Source organism: Botryllus schlosseri, chromosome 7 (genome assembly GCF_051294905.1).
Source record: "Botryllus schlosseri isolate E-star chromosome 7, Bs_hap1, whole genome shotgun sequence".
NCBI classification, from domain to species: Eukaryota; Metazoa; Chordata; class Ascidiacea; order Stolidobranchia; family Styelidae; genus Botryllus; species Botryllus schlosseri.
In genome coordinates, this window is record NC_137242.1 from 5,209,329 (window position 1) to 5,235,411 (window position 26,083).

The 26,083-nt window shown below is 41.7% G+C and overlaps 2 protein-coding genes across 3 annotated transcripts in view; both read left to right on the forward strand.

Annotated features, from left to right (window-relative positions):
• The window catches only part of LOC145442644 (acetyl-CoA acetyltransferase, mitochondrial-like), a 93,500-nt gene extending 90,423 nt beyond the window's left edge, over positions 1-3,077 (forward strand). The window contains exon 2 of one of the 2 annotated variants that reach the window (XM_080320611.1): positions 1,200-3,077. In XM_080320611.1, the coding sequence (XP_080176737.1) occupies positions 1,265-2,512 (1,248 nt within the window). In that variant the 5' untranslated portion in view covers positions 1,200-1,264 and the 3' untranslated portion in view covers positions 2,513-3,077. The remainder of the gene's footprint in view (positions 1-1,199) is intronic. The other variant, XM_080320610.1, reaches the window with a different exon arrangement.
• An 11,529-nt stretch (positions 3,078-14,606) lies between these two features.
• LOC145442642 (solute carrier family 23 member 2-like) overlaps positions 14,607-26,083 on the forward strand; it is a 34,811-nt gene continuing 23,334 nt past the window's right edge. The window contains exons 1-5 of the mRNA XM_080320608.1: positions 14,607-14,757; positions 15,845-16,006; positions 17,302-17,468; positions 17,678-17,864; positions 17,936-18,117. Coding sequence (XP_080176734.1) covers positions 14,731-14,757; positions 15,845-16,006; positions 17,302-17,468; positions 17,678-17,864; positions 17,936-18,117 — 725 coding nt within the window. The 5' untranslated portion in view covers positions 14,607-14,730. The remainder of the gene's footprint in view (positions 14,758-15,844; positions 16,007-17,301; positions 17,469-17,677; positions 17,865-17,935; positions 18,118-26,083) is intronic.

A 26,083-nucleotide genomic window follows, 5' to 3' on the forward strand; every position in this document is an offset into this window, starting at 1 on the left:
GAAATTTTGTTGCGCTTCGCGCACTCACGAAAGTATCAGTGATTATAATTTAGGTACCGGATTGCTTGGTTCCGCTCACACCGCATTGTCGCCCGTATCAAATATTTCATCACAATAAATATGGCCCACCGTAACGTTTGAAACTACCATTTTGCAATCTAGCAATTACCTATCATATCGTAATCTAGCAGCCCATGATGTGTCCTGCTAATCTTGAAAATCCGGCTTTTTTTAACGTTACACCTGTTTTAGCAGATCACCTTTGAAGCTTTATGGACAAAAGACATGACATATATTTTCCGCTTTTTAGAAGTGGGATTTGTCTTTCACTTTCAATTCTGAGTATCATACTTCGAGTTCTGATTACTTTCAGTTCTTTTGTCTGCAGAACATACATGTTGAAGCATAAAAGCAAGTGTAGTAATGGCTTTATTTCCCGAAAATGAAGCTACACTAAATATAAATTTTACGATCCACAATATTTGTTATTAAAGTATACTAATAGCGCAAAGTGCTGAAACCGTGTCCGATACAACGTCTCCGTATTCCTCTTCGCCTAAACTTGGGGTCTTATAATATGGGGTAGGGGGACATGCCATGATACTCTCTAAAACGGGGTCTTCTAGTAAACAAAGGGTTGGGATCGCATTTTCATATAAATACTATAATTTGCATCCCATGATGCGAAAAAATGCTTATTCTGTCGAAAATTGAACCCTTCTGGGATGCATCAATACGTATCAAGCTCTCTGCACCTTCCGCATAGCTCAATTTGCAGCTCTTGACAGCATGCGAACGATTTAAGACTGTCTTCAAAACTACTTACTTACTTGAGTAGATTTAAAGTCAGTCAATTCTACTTCTACTTCAAGTAGTTTTAGGTGGTTTATAGAAAAAGTACTTCTACTCGTACTTGAGTAGATTTTTTTCGTTGCTACTTCTACTTGAGTAGCTTTCTTGACTAATTTGACCACCTCTGATTGCATCACAAACATACTATCTGTATATATATCGTAGAAATACGAGGTCGTACATGATGAATCTTAGATGTATTCCTTCCTGTCGATATTTCTCGTGACACACATAGTATATCACACCTCATGTCCTGTCGGATTTTCCCTTCCTGGATAACGTTTCAAAATAATATATATAAATGTGGGATAATTATAATGGCATTACCAAGATATATTCCGTTATAGTGCTTCCCCAGTTATTTTCTGCGAAATCGATAGTTCGCTAATCTGTTGGCATTCTTCGCGCTGCAATGCTGATCAAAATATTTCGCCAGACCTGCACTTCCAAGGCCTCGACGATTTATGCCCGAGCCATGTCGTCAACTGGAATACACGAAGTCATTATAGCAAGCGCGATGCGCACACCCGTGGGGTCATTTCAAGGAAGCCTTGCTTCGCTACCGACTACTGAACTTGGAACTGTCGCTATCAAAGCCGCTATTGACAAAGCTGGTATCACTCCAAAGGATGTAGATGAGGTTTATATGGGAAACGTAATTCAAGCTGGGGAAGGTCAGGCTCCTACTCGCCAGGCTGCTTTAGGTGCGGGTTTGCCGACAAGCACCCCTTGCACTACAATCAACAAAGTTTGTGCCTCTGGAATGAAATCTATTATGATGGCGGCTCAGTCCCTCATGTTAGGTCACCAATCCGTTATGGTTGCAGGTGGCATGGAAAGCATGTCCAACGTGCCATATACGATGCGCCGCACCCCGCCTTCATACGGAGGTGTTCAACTATCGGATTTAATCGTTGTTGATGGTCTCACGGACGTCTACAACAAATTTCATATGGGAAACTGTGGAGAGGATACTGCAAATAAATTCAACATATCACGCGAACAACAAGACGAATACGCTATCTCTTCGTATAAACGTAGTGCGGAAGCTGTAGAAGCTGGAAGGCTTAGCGAGGAAATCGTACCAGTCACGATTCCTGGTAAACGCGGCAAGCCTGACGTCACTGTAACTGAAGATGAGGAATTTCGAAAAGCGAATTTTGAGAAGCTACCCAAGCTGCGTGCGGCTTTTCTAAAAGACGGCACTGTCACAGCAGGTAACGCGAGCACGTTAAATGACGGCGCTGCAGCTCTTGTGCTGATGACGGCAAATTCTGCATCTCGTCTCAATGCAACGCCTCTTGCGAAAGTTGTATCATTTGCGGATGCTGCTCTTGACCCCATTGATTTTCCAACGGCTCCAGCGTATGCCATACCGAAAGCCCTTGACATGGCCGGCCTCAAAGTCGAAGACATAGCGCTATGGGAGATAAATGAAGCATTCAGCGTCGTGGCGCTTGCGAATATACAACTTTTAAAGCTCGACCCGGCTAAGGTCAACGTTGATGGAGGCGCCGTCTCGCTGGGACATCCAATTGGAATGTCAGGGGCGCGGATTGTGGGCCATCTTGTTCATAGGTTACAGAAAGGCGAATATGGCTGTGCCGGAATTTGCAATGGCGGCGGGGGTGCCAGTGCTATCATTGTGCAGAAGTTGTAAATGTGGTGTGTGTAGAATGTAAATATTCAAGTAACACCAATACACAGTTCCTATTTCCAATCCCCTATCGTCTGCGCCTAGTTCTTTCGGAGTGAATTTTAACAAAGATGGTCACGATCGGTAACAATGTGCCTCTGCTTTTTCAAAGTGCCCAAGTAGTTTTTGCCTACTTCTCTTTGTGTTTAATTACATCTGCTCAACTTTCACTTTTTGAAGACCGACTATTTGGATTTTGCATGCAAGACATGGATAAGGACTGGTTTTATCACATCTACGAGGGGAATTGTGAAAAAAGCCAGATTATGTAGCCCCTGCATTCAGAACTTGGCTGAATATACAAAACATGGAAATAGTCTAAAATGTAACCACTTCAGTAGCCTATATAGTGGATTGGAAGTAGGCATTCAACTTGTGTACTTCGAATATGTAAAAGTACTTTGTTACTGACCACCTCTGTACTGGAGTGTTATCAAGAATTACTCTGAACCCCTCTGATTTATTTTAGCCATGTAGGATCCATCATTCTTTTACCTCTGAATAATAAATAATGAATTAGCACTGTTTAGAGCTTTAGCCTATGCATATTGCAACCGGAAAGCAGGGAACTTGTAGGACAGGACAGTAGCATAGGACTTCGAAACACATACTTTTTCATTGTATTTATTGATCCATGCATGCATGCATGCATTTCTATCATTTTTAGTCCAAAACACGACAACATTGTGAAACAACGAAGCAATAGGAAAAATTCATGGCTTGTTGAAGTCTATCAATCAGACCGCCTCGAAGGTGTACAAATCAATACTAAAAAATGTGTATTGTTATGTAAAAAGATATAAGGTATAATTATATACTAGCTACGTATCATTTCGCCCTGTGGTTATACTCAAATACTGCATATATCCCCTCTGTTGGTATTGGATATTGGAGAGAATTGTGGATTTATTTCGATATCGCACATGGCACCGTGAAAAAAATGAATTTAGTTTTCCATGATAAGCACTAAAACCGCGGACATAGATGTCATATAGCATAGAAGGCTGGCATCATTTATAAGTAATGTGCCTAGGGCGCAGAAACACGTCTGAAATGGCTCATTATTTCATTCGTTTGTCGATTATGTTATACAAGCCACAATGTGGTAGGGTGGCAAAGCGTCAAAAACGTTGTTCAATACAACACATCAGCCACCATAGCCTACGATAATATTTTAGGTGGATTTGACCTCCCTTTTTAGATTTTTGAAAATTTCCTCCTTTTTTAGCAATTCGTCCTCCTTTAATGGACAGGTTCAACTGAAAATCGGCATAAACGACGTGAAATAGGTAATACGGACGTTTGAGCGATAGTCGAATGAATGTGATGACTTTATTTTAGTGAACTCAACAAAATTACCAGTAAATATTGCAAAATCGGATCTTTTCCGTTTCGATCAACCAACCTTAACGATTTGGTAAAAGCGTCCTCCTTTCCCGATTTCAAAATATGGTAACCCTAGGTTAACTACACTGATGATTGGTCAGCACAAAGGGCACGTCGGTGCCAAGAAGACTCCATAGCGGGGAATACATCGTTCTGCGCGAGGGTCCATTACTTATGAAACTATCCTGAATCTCATTCACTTGAGTTCGTTAACGGTGTATTAAATTCAAACTCCGCATTACATGTCGACATAGGCGCCGACTTTTATATTTTCACGAGGTGGCGAAGTGTTGTGACGCCATAATTCTTCCATATCGATGACGCCATCGTCGCACTAAAACGCACTTTACTACACGCCGCTGGTGTACGACCTGTACGTACGGTGCAGCGTTAAACCATTCGCGTGACGTTTTGATATCGGCCCTGCAGCCTGCACTCATTAATATCAAACCATGCAGTCGAGTTATTAAATTGAATCTTAAAACGGTACGATCATTCGAGAGTGTAACTACGGCCAGCGCTACCAGTCCGTCCGACGGAATGCATCGAACAAAAATCAGAATTTACGTCACTGAGAATTGGAATTGCATCAATGTTATTCACGCGCAAAGCGCCGTGTGAGTAACGAAATACACTACGCACTGGCCTGCCAAGTAACATAACACAACTCAAGCAGACAATAATGATGATTACAAACGCAAAATCGCGCAGCCAATCAGCAATTGTTACGATAAGCGCCCACTAATGTGACGGATCGGATTCGATTCCCGTCGGAGGTTTATCTGGGCTCCTCTTCCCCCGTCGTTGCCTTTCTTACGGCGACAAAAAAGCCCAGTAAAAGACCCGACGAAAGAAAGCACCCACAAGGAATGGAAAGAACTAGTAGAAAGGGCCGCGGCTTCAAAAAAGATCAACATCGAAATGAACTGTGATATCGGGCACTCTAGGCCGAGGTGGCAGACTTGGACAACTAGAAAATTTTCAGCTTTTCTGAATTAGATTAGAATTAGAATTAGAGCTCCACAGTTGTTTTCAAATTAGATTAGAATTAGAGCTACACAGTTTTTCCAAATTAGATTAGAATTAGAGCTCCATAGCTTTTTCCAAATTAGATTAGAATTAGAGCTACTAAGCTTTTTCCAAATTAGATTAGAATTAGAATTAAAGCTACTTGGTTCGCAAAAACTTGGAAATTGAATGAAAGTGTGTATGGTAAATGAATACAGCTAAATTCAGTTAATATCAAATCACAGTGCGTGGTGCAAGAGGCCGTCAGGCGATAAGCGCCACATATTTTTGTTTAATAAACAACAACAACAACAGTGTATTCCCATAACCATGAGAATGGTTAACTTCTGTACACCAAGCTTGGCTCGATTTTCACTATACTTTGATACTATATTACTTCTTTATGGTATCCATAACCCTGCAAAACCGTGCGATACGGCTGATCTCATCTGTACCTTTACGTACCAAACTATCGCCTTACTACCGTAAGCACCGAATTTTGCAAGTTGACGACCTATATCGCTTCGAAGTATCAAAAGTCATTCACAAATATTTTTCCAATAGTTTGCCTCCTGTGTTTGATGACTTTTTCATGCCTGCTAAAAATGTCCACTCCCATTACACGAGATCCTCGTCTAAAGGAAATATCTACTTACCCCCACCCAATAGCAACCTAACTAAGAGGTCCATCGACTCCTCGGGACCTATCATCTGGAATGCATTGCCACCACATATCCGTGAATTGCCCTATAATAGATTCAAAAAAGCCCTACTTGATCACCTCTTATCGTTACACTAACACTGTTGCCCTACCTCGCCCAGACATTGCTTCATTGATCATTTGCTACCATCGTTTAATTTCTCTTCTATTTTATTTTTTTAACTACTGTAACTTTTTTTACAGCCAGACTGTTTAGAGTCAAATGTACCTGTTTGATGCTGGTGTGATCAGACTAGATGACCCTCACGGTCTTATCGATCATTCCTATCTAATACCGAATACTGTGCATGCATATTTTCTGTACCACCACCACTGCCGTGTGTTATGTATTTTGGTTTGATGAAAAATAAAGACTCTCTCTCCTTCTCTCATGGGCATCGCCCATGTTAGTCGGAACGGCGATGTACTAACGTAAAGTTTTGAAACCAGTATGTTGTTCTCAGACTACAAGCTACTCTAGCAGGCTATTATTCGTCATAATATCTGCTATGACTGCACGGCCACGGTGTAAGTAAGGCGATGGCGGCTTGGCACTGGATTTCCCTGAGCAAGGGGGATATTATTCTTGTTAACTCACTGCCATAGTGCAATATGCCTCGGACAAAGAGGCATTTTCAGGAAAACAGTAATTAGATTAGAACTAGAATTAGAGAATAGGGACATTTCACAAATTAGATTAGAATTAGAATTAGAGCAGACAAATATTTCACAAATTAGATTAGAATTAGAATTAGAGCATGGAAACATTTCACAAATTAGATTAGAATTAGATTACTGGCATTTCGCTCTAATTTAGTGAAATTAGACAACTAGAATTATCTAGTTGTCCAAGTCTGCGAGGTGGATGTTAGAGTAAAGGATCGCTACTGAGTACTGATGCGTGTCGTTCAACATCCTCCTACCTGTTCATGACATCGCAATTGTGTCTTATCGCATTGTACATTGTTTGTGACTTGTTCAGATGAAAAATATAACCCAACGATGTTATGTTATGTTATGTCTCATGCGGTTTCTAGCTTCGCGTTGACCAACTCGCATCGCGGCAATTATTTGCAGATTAAAAGAGCGATTTGGGCGGCATTGGTGCATTTCCCGATTTGCGTTCGCGAAGCATTTCGGAAGTAGCCTATATCGGTCTATTCGTAAATTCAAGTTGCATGTCGACGGCCGCCACCACATACTGATTGAATTACGTGCTGACGGCCGCAAAAATTTCCTTCTACGGCCGCAGGTTGGCCACCCCTGGGTTAGAATTAATTCCACTTCCGGGCGCATGCCGCGATCTTATCAATAGAAATCCACTGTCTACCTAATGCCTAATAGTTTATTATTCGATATTGTTGTTTTCGATACGAGTAGGCTACATCCAGCAATCAAGTTTACCGGAATGTAGAAGGCTCCCTGTTCAAACGACTCGAATAAAATCAGAATTTGTGCCACCCAGAATCTTGTGATGCATCAATATTTGACAATGACATAGCATGGCCTACTGCTCGTTAATAATGAAAGAAACACTGAAAAATGACTTTGTGCGACAATTTCGAGTACGAATGTATCAAGTAGATAACAAGAAATATGGATGATGGCAAATGAGAAAGCGTGTATTCTAATCAGTAACACCACCAATGGGTTTTGAATGTGACACCGTATTGAGTAGCCTTCGTCGCGACAATTGTTCTCTCATTATATCGGTATTTAAGCTGTATTGTTGCATTTCCCGAATAATGTCACTGCAAAGCCTTGTTAGAGAAACGAATCTGCGCAGAAATGAATTCCAATTTGCAGGCACACACCAACACAACCTCCAATTTCGCGCTCCGATTACCAAGACTATCACTAAGCTAAGCTAAAGCTAAGCTGGGCGCACTTAATTTAGATTTCAGAAAAGCAGAACGTATATTTTGGCTCCCGATCGGGAGAGGAGATCTAGGATGGTTCTTCTCCGCACATGCTAGGCGCGTAGCCAGTCGAAAAATTAGTAGGATAGCTGTGCGAGGTGTAGTAAAAAATTCTATTTAACTAGGCATTAGCAGCCAGGGTTGATGGGATGCGTGGAATTGTTTTTCACCACCAGTCACAAGAAGAACAACATAACTAAATAACAGCAAACAACCAAAGTCATTTTATTTAATGCGATGGCTGCATTTGTTTGTTTTCAACTATGTGACTTTGTTTTCCGTTGCTGGACAGTGGACATATACGTTTGCTCACAGCATAGTGTCCTACATGGTGTGGACCAGGGTTGTAACCAATTCACAAAGCTCCGAGTCACAAGTCAATCTCACTACTATAGTTTAGACTCGAGTCAAGTCAAGTCATTTTCAATTCGCCACCGAGTCAAGTCCGAGTCCAAGTCATCGAGCAGAGGTTCGAGTCCGAGTCATGGTATTATGACTCGAGGCCAATCAAAGTCATTGTGTTGACTGCTCAGTTTCCAGAAGAAGTCTTGTTAAGCCCACTGTTATAACTCCTGTTTGGTGATATCGAATGGTTCGCATTTATAATATACCAATTTTCCTCACTTTTAATAGTTTCTGGTCGCATTTTGAAGTACCAGTACTAATACACGAAATCCCAATAGGGTGGTTACTTTACTATTCGTCGAAATTACAATGAATATGTCTGTCTTGGCCGTCTGAGTCTCGAGTCATATAACTTGGTTCGAGTCATATAACTTGGTTCGAGTCATATGACTTGGTTCGAGTCGTGCGCAATGACTCGAGTCCATGTCGAGTCAATACACATATTGACTCGAGTCGAGTCGAGTTATTTCCGTGTTTTGAGAAAATGACTCGAGTCAAGTCGAGTCATCAGAAAATCGTGACTCGAGTCGAGTCATGACTCGAGTCATAACAACCCTGGTGTGGACACAAGCAAATGTCACGGCTCAGTGACATTGGTGTACGTCACACTTTCCATTTGGTCAAAGGCAATTTGACGGTAATTTTTGAACGGCTTGCCGAGCATTAAATTTGATATAACGGGTATCTATAGAAAGCTACCCCGATACTGATTTCGTAAATATAGATTTTATTCTGCTCGTGGTCCTGGAACCCCCAAAATCAGCCTCGAACGTTGGATTGCAACTGATGTTGGTATTGTGACGCAGCCATGCCGTCTTGGAGCAGTTGAGCAGCAGCGCAAACAGCAAGCGAATTGGCCATCGTTGCGCAAGCGATTGAGCATTCGCACTCTCACTCTCGTGCGGACTTTCTCCTGAGCCTCAGACGGCATGGTTGCGTCACAATACCAACCTCCGTTACAACGTAGCATTCAACTCGGCATTGAGCAGTGAGAGGTGATCAATGATTTCACGGGGAATTGCTCGCGTACCACCTGGAAGACCTTCGCGTACCACAGGTTCGGAACCACTGTTATAAGGCTTGTAGTTTAGTCGAAGAGCAATACGGAGAAGTTGTTTCGGATACAGTGTTAACACTTTGAGCGATTAGTATACGTTAATAAAAATTTTATCAGATCGTAAAAATGTCATATAGTGTAGCTATATTTTCGGAAAATAGAGGAAAATAGATTTATTCTTCATCACGTATGATCTCCAGAAAAAAAAGACCTGAAACTAATTAGAACTTATAGTACAATACTGGGAATTGAAAGAGAAATACCAATACTACTTCCAAAAAGCGGAAAATATATTTTATGCCTTTTGTCTAGAAACTTTCAACGGTTTTTTGCTAAAACAGGTCTAACGCACAAAAAAGTCAGAGTACACTTTTCCAGATAAGGACACACGCCACGGGCTGCTAGATTACGATATGATAGGTAATTGGTGGATTGCGAAACGGTAGTTTCAAACGCATGGGGCATATTTACTGTGATGAAATATTTCATATGGGCGACAATGTGGCCTGAACGGAACCACACAACTCGCTGCCTGAAGTATATTCACCGATACTTTCGTGCAAACATATTTGTCACCCTATATATGTACTGTGCGCGAAGCGCGACGCGAATTCTGGTCTTTACTTAACTTTTATGAAAATGAAATGTTGGTACTCCATGAAAACAGCCCCAAAATTCGTCAGACTATCTTTCTGATTGGAGGATTACATTACTTCTACTTGACAAACTGAAAATAGCGAGAAGTAAGTAAGTAGATCACAAAATTTTACCAAGTAGAAAGTAGAAGTAGCGTAAATCAGATTTACTTGAGTAAGTACCGCAAGTAGCGGAAAACTACTTGAGTACTTCGAAAAAGTAGAAGTACTTCGTTACTGACCACCTCTGTCACAATATCGAAGATATATTCGTTGATGCAAATATCGTGGATGTTGAAGCAGTGAGGAGGCACTTATTGAGGTATGCACTAGAAGCGAAGGAGTCTGCCCCATTGAACGATGTACGGGTATTAGGACTGGGATTCACTGCGACAACTTCGGGATTGCATGAATGGGCCAGATATGAAATCCTCCCAGAGTTGAGTGATGAATGGTCAAAGAGCAGCTCTTTTCCATGTTTTGTGAACTTATCGGTCACTGTGGCAAATTAATCTAGGGTTACCAACTTACCATATATGTCCTCCTTTAGAAGGATTTGTCTTCCTTTTTCAGGAAATCGATAATGTACTCCAAAAATGCCTACATACCCTCCTTTTTAGGATTTCGTCCGCCTTTAAAGCTTTGACTGTCAGGCTAATAGACAGGCACAACTAAAAAACGCCATTGACGCGAAATCTGTTATCAACACAACGGGATTTTTCATTAAAACGTTAGAATCAGCAGTTTTCAAATCCGGTAATTTAACTTTTGTGATTTGTAAAAAGTGTCCTCCTTTCCGGATCCCAAAATATGGCAACTCTAACGTCAAGTCACAATTTTGCAAATTACGCACAGGCGAGCTTTCAAATCCTTCTTATTTTATTTATTTATTTATTGTTTTATTTCATTATTCAATCGATAAAATACTTCAACGTCATGCTTTTCTTATTTGAGTTTTCAAATTCCAGTATGTTTGGCGGGCCGTTGGTTGAGAAATGAGAACCACTGATGGTTTATGTTTCTGCATCTGCATTTATTACTGCATCCAGAACAGATCAACCTGGGAAGAATCAATGGAAAAGGATGTAAAGTACGGGTGATATGTTCATGCTAAGTTGGCCATGACATGACGCCATGCCTTACTACTTTACAGGGAAACATCATCATATTATAAAAAGGAATCCACGTAACATCCCCTTCTTCTATTAGCAATTTTTATCAGTTCTATACCCCCCAAAAAATGCGATACAATGAAAAGATAGGAAGTTGTCGAAACGACTTTGAGCAGTCTTTGGAATCAGACACCCACCTTGGCCTAGGGCAGTGGTTCCCAACGTGGGTGATATCGCCCCCCAGGGGGCGATTTGGCGGCCTAGGGAGGCGAAAATGATGAAGGGGGCGATAGGGGGGCGAAAATGGACAAAGGGGGCAAATAGCGAAGAGGGCGATGACGCGTTAAACGGCTATATTGGAGTCAAATCGGAGAAATGACCTTTTTTTTCAGTCAACGCAAAAAAAATTGGTTGCAAAAGTGTAAAATTCGACATCGAGCCGATAAGTTGACCTTTTTTTTTTTTTTTAGTCAACCCACCGGTGATTACAGTTTGTATGCCCATTTTTCACACAATTTTGGGGGCGATGATCGGTGTTGAACTAGAAAAGAGGGCGATGGGTCGAAAAAGGTTGGGAACCACTGGCCTAGGGCCTAAGCGAGGTAAAGAGGAGGCATATAAAAAAAAAGCAAGCGACAAGAATAGGGTAGCATGTAACGGAGGCGAGACCGGTCCGATACCTTGAGAGCGGACTATAATATTCATTTAGTAGAAATTGCTTGTATTTCTACTTGAATGTGGACGGACATGCTCCCGTTTACTGTCGGATGGCCGGCGGGACACTGTTCCACACGTCAGGTTCGGCATAATTGATATAGCAATGATCTTTTCGGTCGATCATATGATATTTGGAAGACGTGGACGCGCGTGTGTTGTAGAGGCTACTTGCGTACTTTTGATTACGAGGTAAAGAAGAGAGAAAACATTTAAAAAAAAAAACAGAAAACAAATGAAATGAACATTCACTAAAATATAAATTACAGCAACGAATCAATATAGTCTTGCAAGTATGCTAACCGAATTAATGTCCGGCTTGGCGTGCTGCCACTTGAACCGGATGACCCATTCGTGTCGCACTACTACTGTCGGTCTGGCGATAGAAATATCGTCAAAGTTAAATGCATCGTGCGGGCGAGAGAGAGAGAGAGATGATATTATTTTTCGCTTGCACCATCGAGATGCTTTGACGACGGAGTTGCGATACGGCCGTGAGGTCATCTATCAATCAATCAATCAGGTTTATTAATATTTTTATCGTTTCAAAACATCACAAGACTGCGATACAATGAAAAGATGGGAAGGTGTCGAAACAACTTGGAGTAGCCATTAAGATTAAACACCCACCTTAGTCTAGGCGAAGTAAATAAGAGGCATGCACACTGAATGAAAAGTAATGCAGAGAATATAAGACGCAAGCGACAAAATGGGGTGGCATGTGGCGGAGGGTGAGGTCGATGTTAGGTCGTGGTCCGGTAATCCTGAAGACTGGCTAGTATTGCATCTAGTCTGCGCCCCCTTTTTTTCTCCTCCATGCAATCCATGATTGCTGAGCGCCTAGCAGTATAGCTGCGGACACAAATTTTCGAGTCTTTGGTTTGACCTGGCCGGTGATCGAAGCCACGAACTACCGCTCGAGAAGCCGGACGCATAACCATTACACTATCTCGCTCGGCTAGATACAGTAGTTCGAATAAATTTTCTGCTGCGTCGGTAGGTCATTCTATTCGTCGCTTTGACATTGTACGATCTGTTGTTCAGTTGTTTAATCACCACTGCTTCGAGCCACAAGCCATTTTCCGTCCTTTTGAATCGAATTCGTTTTCATGTAACGTACCACTAAAGTCGTCACCAAGCAACTCTGCAGAACGGGTTTGAGCTAAAGAAGACTTGAAGCCGATTGTGACTTGAATGGATGCCGATGCGATATTGGCACGAGCAATTGAGCATACTGCGAACGTCTGATGTCCAGGCGACAGACCATAGAGTTGGTGCATTTGCTGGGACTCGTGAAATATTGAAGGGAGAGCCTTGGTTCTGAGGTAGATGATGAAGTGGAATTCCGATTTTTCAGATTACCTAATTACTGCTGCAGACTTACATTTAGTATTGGCGAGGCGTATGATGTTATTCAGCGGACTTGGATCATGTTATTCCAACGCGCATAGCCCGCGAAATGAATAACTTAAAGGGAGTGAAACACGAGGGATACATGGTAGGCATTCAATGTTTCGATGCATCAAAGCTGTTTAATCAAGATAGACTATGTCTACAAAGCGGCGCTGACTTGACTGCGTTTGCGGTCTCCTCATGAATACTCTGTTCCCAGTCGTTGCGCGTTTACCATAAGAGTGTGTTCTCGATATTTGTACATGAATACCATATGGATCTGGATTCTTGACAGGCGTAATAGCTTAGTAATTCGGAGATACTCTCATAATGGCAATCAAAATTATCTTATTTGTCAGCCTGATAGCTAAACAAGATCTTACGGTGTCGAGTCCTTTGACCAGTCATACAAGTATGTAGCTCGGCACTTAGTCGCGTTGCATAAGCTGATTCCAGATTTTGATCTACTCAGAGCTTGATATAGACTGCAAGTTTGGGATAAGTTGTCACAACCAAATGGGGTTGTCAACCAGATGATTATTCATGTCAATGTCAAGTGCCGTGGTACCATGACTGTTAACATGATAGTATTGCGTAGAAGTTGATATGTAAGTTTATCTGAATGCTCTTTCAATTTTTATGTATGCCATCCCGGTATACGGAGTATATGTCAGATATAAGGTCAGTTATGAATGATGTCGTTAGGCTGGAAATTTGAGGGATACCATCATTGACGAGACCTTTCCGATAGTGTCACAAAACATAACCTGGAAAAGTTTGGGGCAAGAGGGCTTGCCTGCGACGGAGTAAAATTCACTCAGTTTTGTATATCATTTTTCGATCCATATCCAAATCCAAATCCTGTTCCGGATTTGATATTCATTCAAGTCCAATTCAGAATTAATTTCGTCTCATGTCTAAATCCAAGTCCATATCCAATAATGGCTAGAGCTTGTTTCAACGTCACACGTAAAATTAAAATTATTTGAAAATTCCAGGTTCAAACTAATCGTAAATCCATATCGGATCCAAATCCGGCTAAAATTATCTAGTCCGAATCCAAATCCATCCTGTACCTTCTTGAGGCATGTGAATGTTGCATAGTGTCATTCATTGGCTGTGCCGTACAATGCTTGGGTGCAATTTATTAGGGCGGAGATCGTAAAGTTAGCTGATCCGGGAGAATGCAATCATGTGATTAAAAACTGCTAGTCGCGACGCATTTTAGGCAGAAATCATAAGTTAGCTGGTCCGGAAGGATACTAATCGTGTGATAAAAAAACTGGTAATCGCGAGGCAAAAAGTTAGATAACGTTACGCGCATCGATCACTCGAGGTGTCCCGAGTTTTCAATTAAGTGGGATTATCTATTGTATTATAATGCAAAAACGCGGTTTTATGTGTCAGTAGTCAATTTGTTGAATGAAACGACAGGCTGCTGATAAAGATACTGCGACTATAATAGGCAGAATTGTCATCATCGCGAAATGAAAGTCGTGCGTAATCAGAAACGCATTATAGAATATTGATGCAATGGTGGGTACTTAGTTCGTCGATTGGCTGATTGTTTGGTGAAGCGATTACACGTAGGAGACAATTGTCACGGTCAATATCGGAAATATTTGGGCGTAAGAATGTCACGCAGTGTACGCAGTTAGATAACTATTATGTATAGTTTGTTACGGTTTGTTAAGTCGTGAGATTAAAACTAACTTTATGCGCTGCGATCAACCGCGTAGATCAACCGTGTAGATTGAATTATTCTGATATCCGTAGAATTATTTAGGATTCGAACTTCTAAAATCTAGATAGATCTATATATTGCCACGAAATTCATCGGCAAGATTGGCGACAATGGAGCAGCAGGAATCGATCAAATTAGTACGTATTTTGCTAATGAACGTGTGTCCAGTTATCATTTTTAGTGGGCGTATACTTGACTGTACAGTGTACAACTTGAAATATAGATATTCTTTTCATTGTGTATACGTGCCTGCTATACCTCCACGCTTATATACTGCATTGGTATCATGTATCAGCCATTGCAAATGCATGCGTGCGTCAGGCAATAAATATTGAAATTGCCACTGTGCATTGTGCAATTTGCCTTGCCGCCAGCCGAAATGAAGTCTATAACTTCCGCTGATTGAAGTAATCATATTAAAGCGTAACACTTTCATGCCCTAGTTAGCAAATTTTGCGAATGTATTAGAATACTTCCATACTACGACGCTTCATCTTGTCGTAGAAAAAGTCATGTACTAATTATCAAATCTGTATCATAACAATCAACGACGTGCGTATGTTCAAAGTATTATGAACAGTAATATCTACTTTCAGCAGGACCTATAGAGAGTAGAAGCTAATTGAATGAATTTATACATTACATATATGATCATGATCAATTGATCATGTAGTACATGGAACGGACGTTGTTGCTTATTAGGACTCGCGGTGGTACTTTGAATCGACTGGGGCATGTGACAAAGTGTGTCCGGAACGACATATGCGATGTCTTCATTGAGTCAAATGTTTTTACCAGTTTCAACTTTCAAGCGATGCTCTCCAGTATATTTTAGATCTGATATTTACCTCCGTGAATAACTCTAGGTCAGTTCAGTTTATATACCTTTGATCTCATCATAACGTTTCAAATACCTCTTCCTTTCAACAATAAAGAGATGGAAATTTTGACATCCTGTTCGCAACGACTGCCCAGTCAGCAATTTATTTGCAACGAACTGGTAGTGGTAGCGCGCATTTCCATCTACAACAAGATAGTGTGGGAGTTTCATGCGCTCCGTAGAGCAGTCACCACACCTGATATATATCGCTTGGGTCGGGACCACCTCTTTGGCTACGTTTCACACATTTCACAGCTACACTTTATAAAAAATACTTGACACAGTGTAACTCTGTTAATTCATAAAACTATTATTCCAACCATGTTTTCATACGAACAATTCAGAGATGTGGAGATGATGACCATGACGAATTTGGGTCATGCCACAAGCCGCAGGAGACACATAAAGCCGCAGCGGTCGATCATGTCACTACAACAGGCTTGGAATTGCTTTATCAACTTCACGATGCTCCTCCGTGGTATACGGGCCTTTTTCTCGGAATTCAGGTGAATATAGTGAAGTTCAAAATGATCGTAATAATCCTAGGCTTTTATATTTTCATCCGCTCAAGACACAAAATGTATAATGCGATACCATAGATAACTAACCTACGGATAGATGCGCAACACATGACTCGCGGTTGATTACCCAGATGCGGCTACTGGCGACATCGTGCGAACACACCTCAGACATGATGCAATAGTGGCGATACTGTACGAATCCACTCCAGACACGATGTCCGAGTGGTGCAGCACATTACGAACATCCCCCAGACATGCTGTCCCAGTCGCGGATCACAGGCCGAACATACCCCAGCTAAGATGTCTGAGTGACACAACACTGTGCGAACTGTGTGGACATAAGTGAAAAATAATAACTTACAAACAAAGAAAATGTAGTTTCATGGTTTATAGTTCTAGTTTCAGCGTATCCGCTTCACTGAGCCCTCACAAGTAGGCCGGGGACCTCGGGGTCAGTGAACCCTATAGTTTAAGAATCGACCAAACTATCATTACCCAACTCGTAATGGTGGAGCGCCATTTCAGAAAGCTATTATTGTCAACGGAAATTCAGAAAATACACGAATCAACGTGACTGTACTAATGTACAGTATAGGGTTGTTCAAAATCAACTTTTTTTTTTTGCGGATTCCGGGGTTTAGTGATTGAATCGTTAGGGTTAGCTTGTCTAAAAATAAACGATATAACAATTTTTGCCTATACTTCTAACCGGTAAAAGCGAAGTTATTGCAGTGGATTTGCAAAAATAACATTGACATTGGGTAATCCCAGAATTATTAATAAAAAAATGAAATAACTTCGCTTCTAATGGATTGAATTGCATCAAATTTGTTTTGCATCGTTTTTGTAGACACTCAACAATTGCATGGGGTTGACAGTAACAATTTAATCAGGGAATCCCCGGAATCCCCAAAAAGGTTATGTCTGAACAGCCTTACTGTAAAGTAGTTTCCAAGGCAGCTTTTCAGTACAGACTAGACTTCATCCTCTCGAAGAAAATTTCATACCATGATATCCATGATATACGTGGATGCGTGAATCTCGTCCTGATTAGCATCCAAATGATCGTTCTGTTGTGAGCGCCATAGCAATTACAATATGTTTTCGCACCTGCAAGAAAGTGGTTCCTGGGCACATCCTGTAATTCAAGAATTCCGTGACTTTGTTCGTTTGCAAACGGCTATAGTACTATATATCCACACGGGATAAACTTGCAATGTTTCCGAGTTCAAAATATCTTTGCCAGAAGAGGCTCTTATCCGTTCCTTTCAATGTTGCAGCAATGCTTCTTAGCACTCGGCGGTATAATGGGCGTGCCTTTGATTTTGGCTTCATTCATGTGTATGGGCGATGACGACGCAGGATATCTTGGGCGGGCGATGGTGCTCAATACTATGTACTTTATATCAGGCATCGGGACAATCATGCAAGTTACATTCGGAACAAGGTAACCTTGTTTGAATCGACCGTAGACCTTTTGTCGCTAGTGCATTGCCTGATTGCGAACTTCGACACGTAATCATCGATAGGCTACATGATCCGCAGTATTTTCCAAATCTGACATGACTTTCGAGGATCATGTTCTTTACTGGAACCTGCGATCGCATATAATTTTCTGAGCGTTACAACTTTTGCTGCTACAACTCATGATCACAGATTGCCTATTCTACAAGGCGGCTCATTCGCGTACTTGCCGCCAGCTTTGGCAATCTTATCGTTGCCCCACAACAAATGCCCAGCCGGTCCAATGAATTTGAACTTAACAAACGGCACGTTGCTGTACAATGACACAGACGGTTCATTGGTGGATGGGAATGAGTTGTGGATGAAAAGAATGAGAGAGGTGAGTGAACACTGAACAGTAGTACAAAGTGTTTGATGTATAATTTCACGCGTCTTGCTTAATTTATGTAGGTACAAGGTGCTATAATCGTTGCCACGCTTGTTGAGATTCTTCTGGGTGTAACCGGAGCGATTGGCTTTCTAATTAAGTTCATCGGGCCTTTGACTGTGGCTCCTGCAATAGCTTTATTGGGCCTTACGCTATTTGAAGCTGCTTCTGCTAAAGCTTCGACAAACTGGGGGATCGCATTCTTGTAAGTACAGACGTCACTCACACTTATAATTTAACGCGTGCCTAATAGCGTAGGATCCGTATTCAGTCAAAAAATTCTATTTAAGAAATGCATCAAATTTGAATGTTAGACCAGTGTGAACCGGTTACAGTCCAGTGGTTCTTAACCTTTTTTGCTCCGGCGTCCCTTTTCAAAAATTGCCGTGCTCTAGCACCCCCCTACTCCATGTTTTAAGGACTATAATAAAAATAATGGTTAATAGGCAGGGCCGTAACAGCGGCCCCTAAAAAACATTGGTCTTGGGCCCTCCATAGGGTGATAAACCGCACCTCTGTGGGGCTTCACCCAAAGACCCTGTGTCGCGAGATTTCGATGGTCAACAAAGTTTATGTGACCTGGTCGCGCAGGCGCGAAAATTTTCTATATTGCATGAATGAATCGGTCTAGAACAGGGCTGTTCAACCGGATGTGTCGTACACCCTAGGGCAGAGGTCTCAAACTCAAATGTGGTCGCGGGCCAATTTTCCAGTTTTTGACGACGCCGCGGGCCGCAGCATCAATAAGGCTATTTCATGTCTTTCCAAGTAGGCCTTTTGACGGGATGAAGTTGTGCTATTAAAAGTGAGCTGATACAGCAGACTGACATTCAGCACACATCATAGAAATGTGATTTACTCTTGTATCAATTTAGGCCTGGCATGAAAAAATCATCGCATTTATAACTATTTTAATAGAAATGTTGTTGTACTTGATATATAATAATTATAAGATGTAGAAGCCATGTGAGCGGAAAAATATATAATGTTATCATAAAAGCTATCACGTTATAATTTTGCAGCTACTATGAAGATTGTGAATTTAACAGATTGATATTTATTATAATAATAGAGATTGATCTGAAATCACAGCATTTGGGGTTCAGCAGTGTAGCCCAATCAAGGATTCGGGTATACTCCTGATAAGTGGGTTATTAAGCTGGTCAATTACCTTCGAATATAGAGCAGAAAAGGAACAATATAAATATAATAATGAATGTGTCATAGGTATAGAAATGACGGAACACCGAACAGCCCATTGTTGTTACATCTTGGAGCGTACCACTACGGCACTCAATACCTTTAAGTAGCCTAATAACATGATTCAGCGACCCAAGATGTAACTAATAGATTGCCAATGGTTGCAATAACTACTTGCTTAGTAAGCAAAGTACCATGCTGCGACCTTCTGGTCTACTACTATTCTCATGACCACGTGTCCACTCGGGTCATTTTCATTTGGGCATTGAGTCAGCCCGAGTAGGAGTAATTCTATTAAAAGTCGCGTCCAAGTCTAACTCACAAATTTCAGTCACGAATCGTTTAAGCATAGTGCTGTAAACGGCTATCGTCTAAGGGTCAGGGTTTATCATCATGAATTGGAAATGTGGCGAAATAGTGAAACTTCTACTGCATATGGACGCGGATAGTGAAGTCTAATGAAAAGTTCCAGGCTTTCGGATCAATTTAAGAGCGAATTTTCACTTTAAAACCGGAAAAGATATATGTAGCCTACCACTTATATATTGTAAAATTATTGAAAATTTAAAATGTCGTCGCGGGCCGCGTGTTTGAGACCTCTGCCCTAGGGTGTACCAATATTTGAAAAGGGTGTACCACTCAGATGTGGTGTACAGGGCTGTACCAGATCCAAATTAAAATGGATCGTTGACTAGCCATCACCATAAACGGACAAGTTTATGCTTCAGAGCACGTTAACTGGGTGTGCATGTGCAATATCGTTAAATACCTTCATATCAGCTGTACGTAGCTTGTAAGTTAGTACATTCCTATTGTGGTACTCGTATCATAAGCAAATGTTTCTCCTCATCATTCAAACGTTGGTAATGGACTTATTGGTTTCTTTTGGAGTAGAACAGGATGGAGTTGACATGCGTTCCGCTTGCGATATCGGTCTATAAGTATCCTTGAGGAAACCACCGCGAGAGCTCGGATATATTGAGTTGGTACTTTCTGCGAGTTGCTTATAAATAGCGCAGTGTAAATCATTGCACGGGCGTAAGCCAAGGTGTCTCGGGGGTCGAGTTTGAGAACCGCTTTGCTAGATGGTGGTCCGGTAACCTCGAACCCTGATCAGTATTTAGCATTTCGAACACGTTGCAATCTTGTTCATCGTTATTTCAACAGGCCAGAGGTGGCCAACCTGCAGACATACGGTCGCATGCAGTCGTTGAACAATTACAACTCAATTAGATTAGCGTGTGTTGTGTTGGCGACCGTCAATATGCAATTTGAATTAATGTGTTGCTTCCCAAATCTTAGAGATTTTAAACTTGAAAATTTGATTCGCGGTTGCCGCGATTCTGGGTGACTTGGATTTTTCGTTTTTAATATAATAATGTTATCTGAATCCCATCGTACAAATACGAACCGCATAGGAGAATGATGCATCCCATAAAGAAATATTACCGAGTTGGAATCGTGTGCGTCTCACGAATGAAGGTTTTTGTTGTACGTTCGTCCGATTCCAACATATATTTCGACTATGCCTTCAATACTGATGGGAGGTAAAAAAAAATAATGAAAAGCAACAAAGTGATTAATATAATCCATAAAATGCATCATCAATAAATGTGTGCCCGGAATTTTTGAAGACACCCCCTCCATCAGCTCTATCGTTTAATCTGACCACGTAGGCTAAGAACAGATAAATATTTGACAGGTGCATATGAAACAACCAATATTATCGACGAAATAAATTTTCCATCTGCTCACATTAAATTTAGTACTCCACCCAGTTAATAATTTTAACATGAATGTATTCCAAACAAAGTAACTCATATTATATAGCATTTATGTGAGGTTGTGAACCACAGCACTAAATAGGATCATGATACCATGAAGAAATATTCTGACTATATAATTTTGTAGCTCTCAAATACAAGTATATTTGGTTAATCATTTTTTCCACAAAGTTTCAAAGCACATTTATTGTACAAGGGGCTCTCACTCTCAAAAGTGATAGTAGTAATATAGATGTGCGGAATGTGCCAAAACACGATTTAACTTAAACAAACAAGAATTATCAATATAAAAGATACTGAAAGAATTAGCTCATTTTCAATTTTGCAGCAATACTTTTATGACCTTGTGTGCGGCAATAAAAAAAGGGGGAATAATTAACGATAGAGAGAAAACGAACAAAGAATCTGGATTGACCTTTGTACTCAGACATGAGACTGGAGTACTTCTACTTGTACTTTTCCACTCGCCTCCTGATTATAATACATTTTAATTTTACTGTATTTTTCCACGATTCACAGCTGACTTCGGTCGTACACGACGGTGATCATAGTTGCCTGCCCTGACCTGTTGTTCCGTGGTCCAATTTCGTGGCTTGGGAACAATAACCCGTAAAACTGGTTGACTTGTTGTTCCGCGGTTGATTCATTTTCGTGTACGGTGGGTCATAGGAATAATTGCCGGTCGTGACGTCAGTATAGTTTTCTTCTGATCCATGAGATCCTGGTGCGTGTTTTAGGTGTCTATACGTTCGGCTGTGCATAGTGACGCTTGTAGTCTGTTCCATACCGTCGTATTTGCTCTTGCTTTGTTGTCGACTTAAATAGTAAGGAGAAATGTTCTGGTTATAAATATGTGTGTCATTTTGAGTCATATCGAGAACCAGAATGTCGTGTATTAGAAATAGGTATTAGGCGCCCCCGACATAGATTAACTTGAATAAAGTAACATTTAGAGTATAATAAGTAATTAAAGAAATAGCTCATTCTCAATTTGACTCGCATCAACGTGTTAATTTCCGATATTGTAGTAATTGGTGCAAGCAAAAACTGCTGTTCCACACCTTTACCGCTTTCTAGCGTCTTAGGACAGACAGTCCCAGCCAAACAATGTGATGGGTTCTTTTACTGCTTCACGTCTGGTCAAGCGTAATCATGCCGGTGTCTGTAAATGATATACAATTTACCGCGGGCATATTATTTTTGTATGCTTGAATCGATCAGTTGTCGAACTCATGCTTTACCGGTATGTACGATCGATCGCGAGCTCACCACGCACTTGTCGTTCGAGAGCGACTCATTTCGCTATAGGCAATCAGTTGTGTTCGCGTGTACCGTAACATATCCTCAACACTTGTTATGACAACACCTCCAAGCATATTTACAATATCATGCTAAGGAACTATTGCTTCGGCAGCCACGCACTGTCGTTCGAATTCGACTAATTTCGCTGCAGACAATCAGTTGTGCTCGTGTGTGCCGTAACATATCCTCAACACATGTTATGCCAACACCGCCGAGCATATTTGCAGCATCATACTACGGATATATTGACTCGACAGAGTGTTACTATAGAAATTAAACATGGAATGGCAACGATCAATTTTGCAGCTTCGCTCCGCTTCGCTCCGCTTCGCCGGGGCTGGAATGAAGAATTGTTTTGCGTAAGCGACTGTAGGATTTCTGGCAATCCAAAAGCTATCTTCCCGAGCGCAGAAATTATTGAATCTGGTCTTGATCGAAAGCTACTGTTGCACCGATTCCGAAAATATAAATTAAAATATTGATCGTGTGCTGATCCACCTAGAATATGTCCTCCAAGTCTGAAATATCGGCATTGTTTAGAACAATCGGGTAACCGCAACACAATAGCCATAACAATGACCCGTTGGGATCAGTGGACTGACCTTATTTGGCTGAAACGCGCTCGGTGGGGCAATAATGGCAATGAATTGTGGTAGATCATACGTTATGCGATCTATAGCCTGAGGTGAGGTGTAAAGTAGAGTGGGAGATTTCGAAATCGGAATCCACTGCGACTATAGGATTGCAAAATCAAAGTCCAAAAAATCCGACTGGCACGTAAAGTACTGGTTTCTCCATATATTAGGCTGGGTAAAATGTAACATAAATCCAACTCTCAAAGACACTGCTGTAAGGGGAGTGTCGTTGTACATTAATTTGCGTACAGCGAAACTTTGTATGCGGTGGTGCAATAATGAGGATGAATTGTGCCAGATCACGTGAGGCAATCTAGCCTTCTTTCGGTGAGGTGTAAAGATGAGCGGGGAGATTTCGAAATCTGACTCCACCCCGACTCGGGTTGCTAAATCAAAGTCCAAAAAATCCGGCTGGCTCGTAAAGTCCTGTTATTTCCACATGTTGTGAGGGTAAAATACAGCATAAATCCGACTCTCAAGGCCATTTGGCCGCATCCAGACTGGCTTCGCTGAAAACTGATGAAATCTGCGCCGGGTCCGGAGATGTTTCGTGACCTCCTCCGTCCAGACAAGATTGTTCTGCTGTAATATAGGTGTCGTTGTATAAAAATTTACGTACAAGGAGACTTGGTATCGACCCTTTGGCGGAATTCTGTTTGGTTCGTCTGTACAGGTGTTATTAGTGCGATCAGATTTGGCACCTCAAGGAGTATATTGGTAAAAATCACACAACGATGACAATAACTTTACCGGTCAACATACGGTCAACGGTCAACGATGCGGTGTGATGTACGTAAATCAGCTGTGATCAATCGAGCGTGACACAATCGCTGTCAGTCATCAATTTGCGACTTGACAAAACTCGCGTTTTCGGGTTGACAGCAACACAGTGCGATATATTTGATGTCCCCGTCGACCCTCCTATTTTAATGGGGTTACCATGCGGCCTCATTTAGGGGAGCATATGTCCTCCATTTCCCAGATATGTCACCCAATTCACCTAAATGTACTCTCTTTCTGTCAGTTTGTCCTCCTTGTTAGCTCAACATTTCCAAAAAAAAAACACCACGAGTAACGCAAAATGTGGGCCTAGATTACGAAAAGTCGGGTATTTACGTAGCCAAATCGGAAAAATGACCCTATGATGGTATTGTGCAGGCTATTACGTGGATACGTGGGCGTGTGTAAACATGTGAATAGTAAAAGCGCCCCAAACTACCGTGAAAAAAGATCGAGCGCACTCGACCATGACGGGGCCACCTTAGTACAGCCAAATGATCCCATGTCGTACCGGGAATAGCCGAGGTGGTGGTACATCATTCTCACAAAATGTACTTTGGAACGCGTGTGAAATCGACATCGTCCGCTACTCGACTGACGCAAGTCGCCACTGCAGTCCCTCTCTGTGTATACACAATGTGCTGAGCACTGCAGATCCAGACGAGACTACGCATTCTGGCGAGGTTATCGAGATAGCTGGAGCGATTTACAACACATGCTACATTTACTTCAAACGGAATGACAAAATATGGTTTTGGAGTACTCAAGTAGTTTTAAGGGAATGTCAGTATCGTGATATCGCTTTCTATCCTAATTATAAAAGAGTAGGTCCCCATAAAACTGTCGAGCTCAAGCACGTTGGTAACTGTGATAGTAGACAAAACTGACTCGAGTACCTCAGAAATAGTGACTGTATTTCGTTGCTGACCACGCGTCTGCTTATTCACACCGACTGACTCTCCTATAGTAAGCAACTGCGCCCCCGTCATCTTCTTATTGCTCAAATAATTTTACAATTCACGAAATCCAATCTCATTTGTCGATAGTTTTATCAGCACAAAAGTCACAGTTACACAAGTCTCGTAAAAAGGTGTCGATACACTACAATCGTTTTATCGCCACTATTCAACTCATAGCCCGATCACGCGACTGACGTTTCCGCAGATCAATTTTTGACGTTTGACCAACTCTTGCCTGGTTATGGGGTTTCTAATCACAGGGCGATTGAGATTAGGGTGTGTCTTTTCGATACGTTGCGCAAACTCGATACCTTTCGTTCGGAGTACGTATTCACACTGCGGAAACCATTTTGCATGTTCTGTCCAAACCTCGTCTTCACGGTCCCAACGAAGCCCGCCGTCACAGTAAAAGCATTTGGTTCTGTCCGAATCAACGTAGTAAAACCCCGCTTTTGCTAACTGTTCAACACTAGCTCTAATTTTATTCGGTTCCCAGCCCTTGTCGAACGTTGCGATTCTTTTTGACAACGACGACATGAGAGGGTTCACGGGTTTAAGACAAGGAAATAGTTGCTCAAGACATCGCTTTTCGTCCTCGGAGGGTTCCTCTGGTTCTTGCAGATGTAAAGTGAGACGTCGTATTTTGTCGTCAAGCAACTTATCCAAATTGTCTCGTTCGTACTCGGTTAACGCCACATTCCCCGAATCGTCGCCACGTGCGAAACAACAATCCGAGCGATACGCCAAGTGTATTTCAGATATATCGTCTGTAGGCCTCCAATTGCGTAGAACGCCGGAGCAGTTGAAGCACTGCGTTCTGTCCAGGTCACCGAGGTAGAATAAACCTTGTTTTGCCAACTCGCCGACCGCCCGTGGTATGGGATAGCTGGGCCATTTCTCAAAGGTTTCGCGACGCTCCGACTCCTTTCTCAAGTCGAGATTCCTAACCCGATACTCGTGCTCTCGATCAACGATATTCGCAAAGTTGATGTTGGCGTTTCCAGCGGCTTTAAACTGTCTCAGTAAACTTTTGAAATTCGATTTCACAATAGGTATGTTCAACGCGTCTCGTACACAATTCGCGTCATGACGCCGTGCACTCGACCCGGTCCATCTTTCGAGGTACGCACTGCACCCAAAGCATTTGATTTTGTCTTCAAATCCTAGCCAGTAGTATCCCTCAGACGCTAAATCGGTGCGTGTTGCGTATGATACTTTAGAGAATTTGGCGAACGTGGCGAGTCTGTATAATTCAGTGCGGTGTGAACCGGAAGCGATATACACTCGTTTCTGTCCGGGCGGATCAGAGTATCTCTCCATTGACGTTATGCCAAGCTCTTTCATAAACATGGAGTACTAAGACAGAGCTTTTTGTGTCTAAACGTGCCCCATAGGTCAACCGAGTCGGCTCACACATATATTCCTAGTTTATCCTTGAGAGCTGTATAGATTACCGGTAGCTGTACTTTTATGGCTGATTGACAACCGTTAGCTGTCGCTATTGCACCATT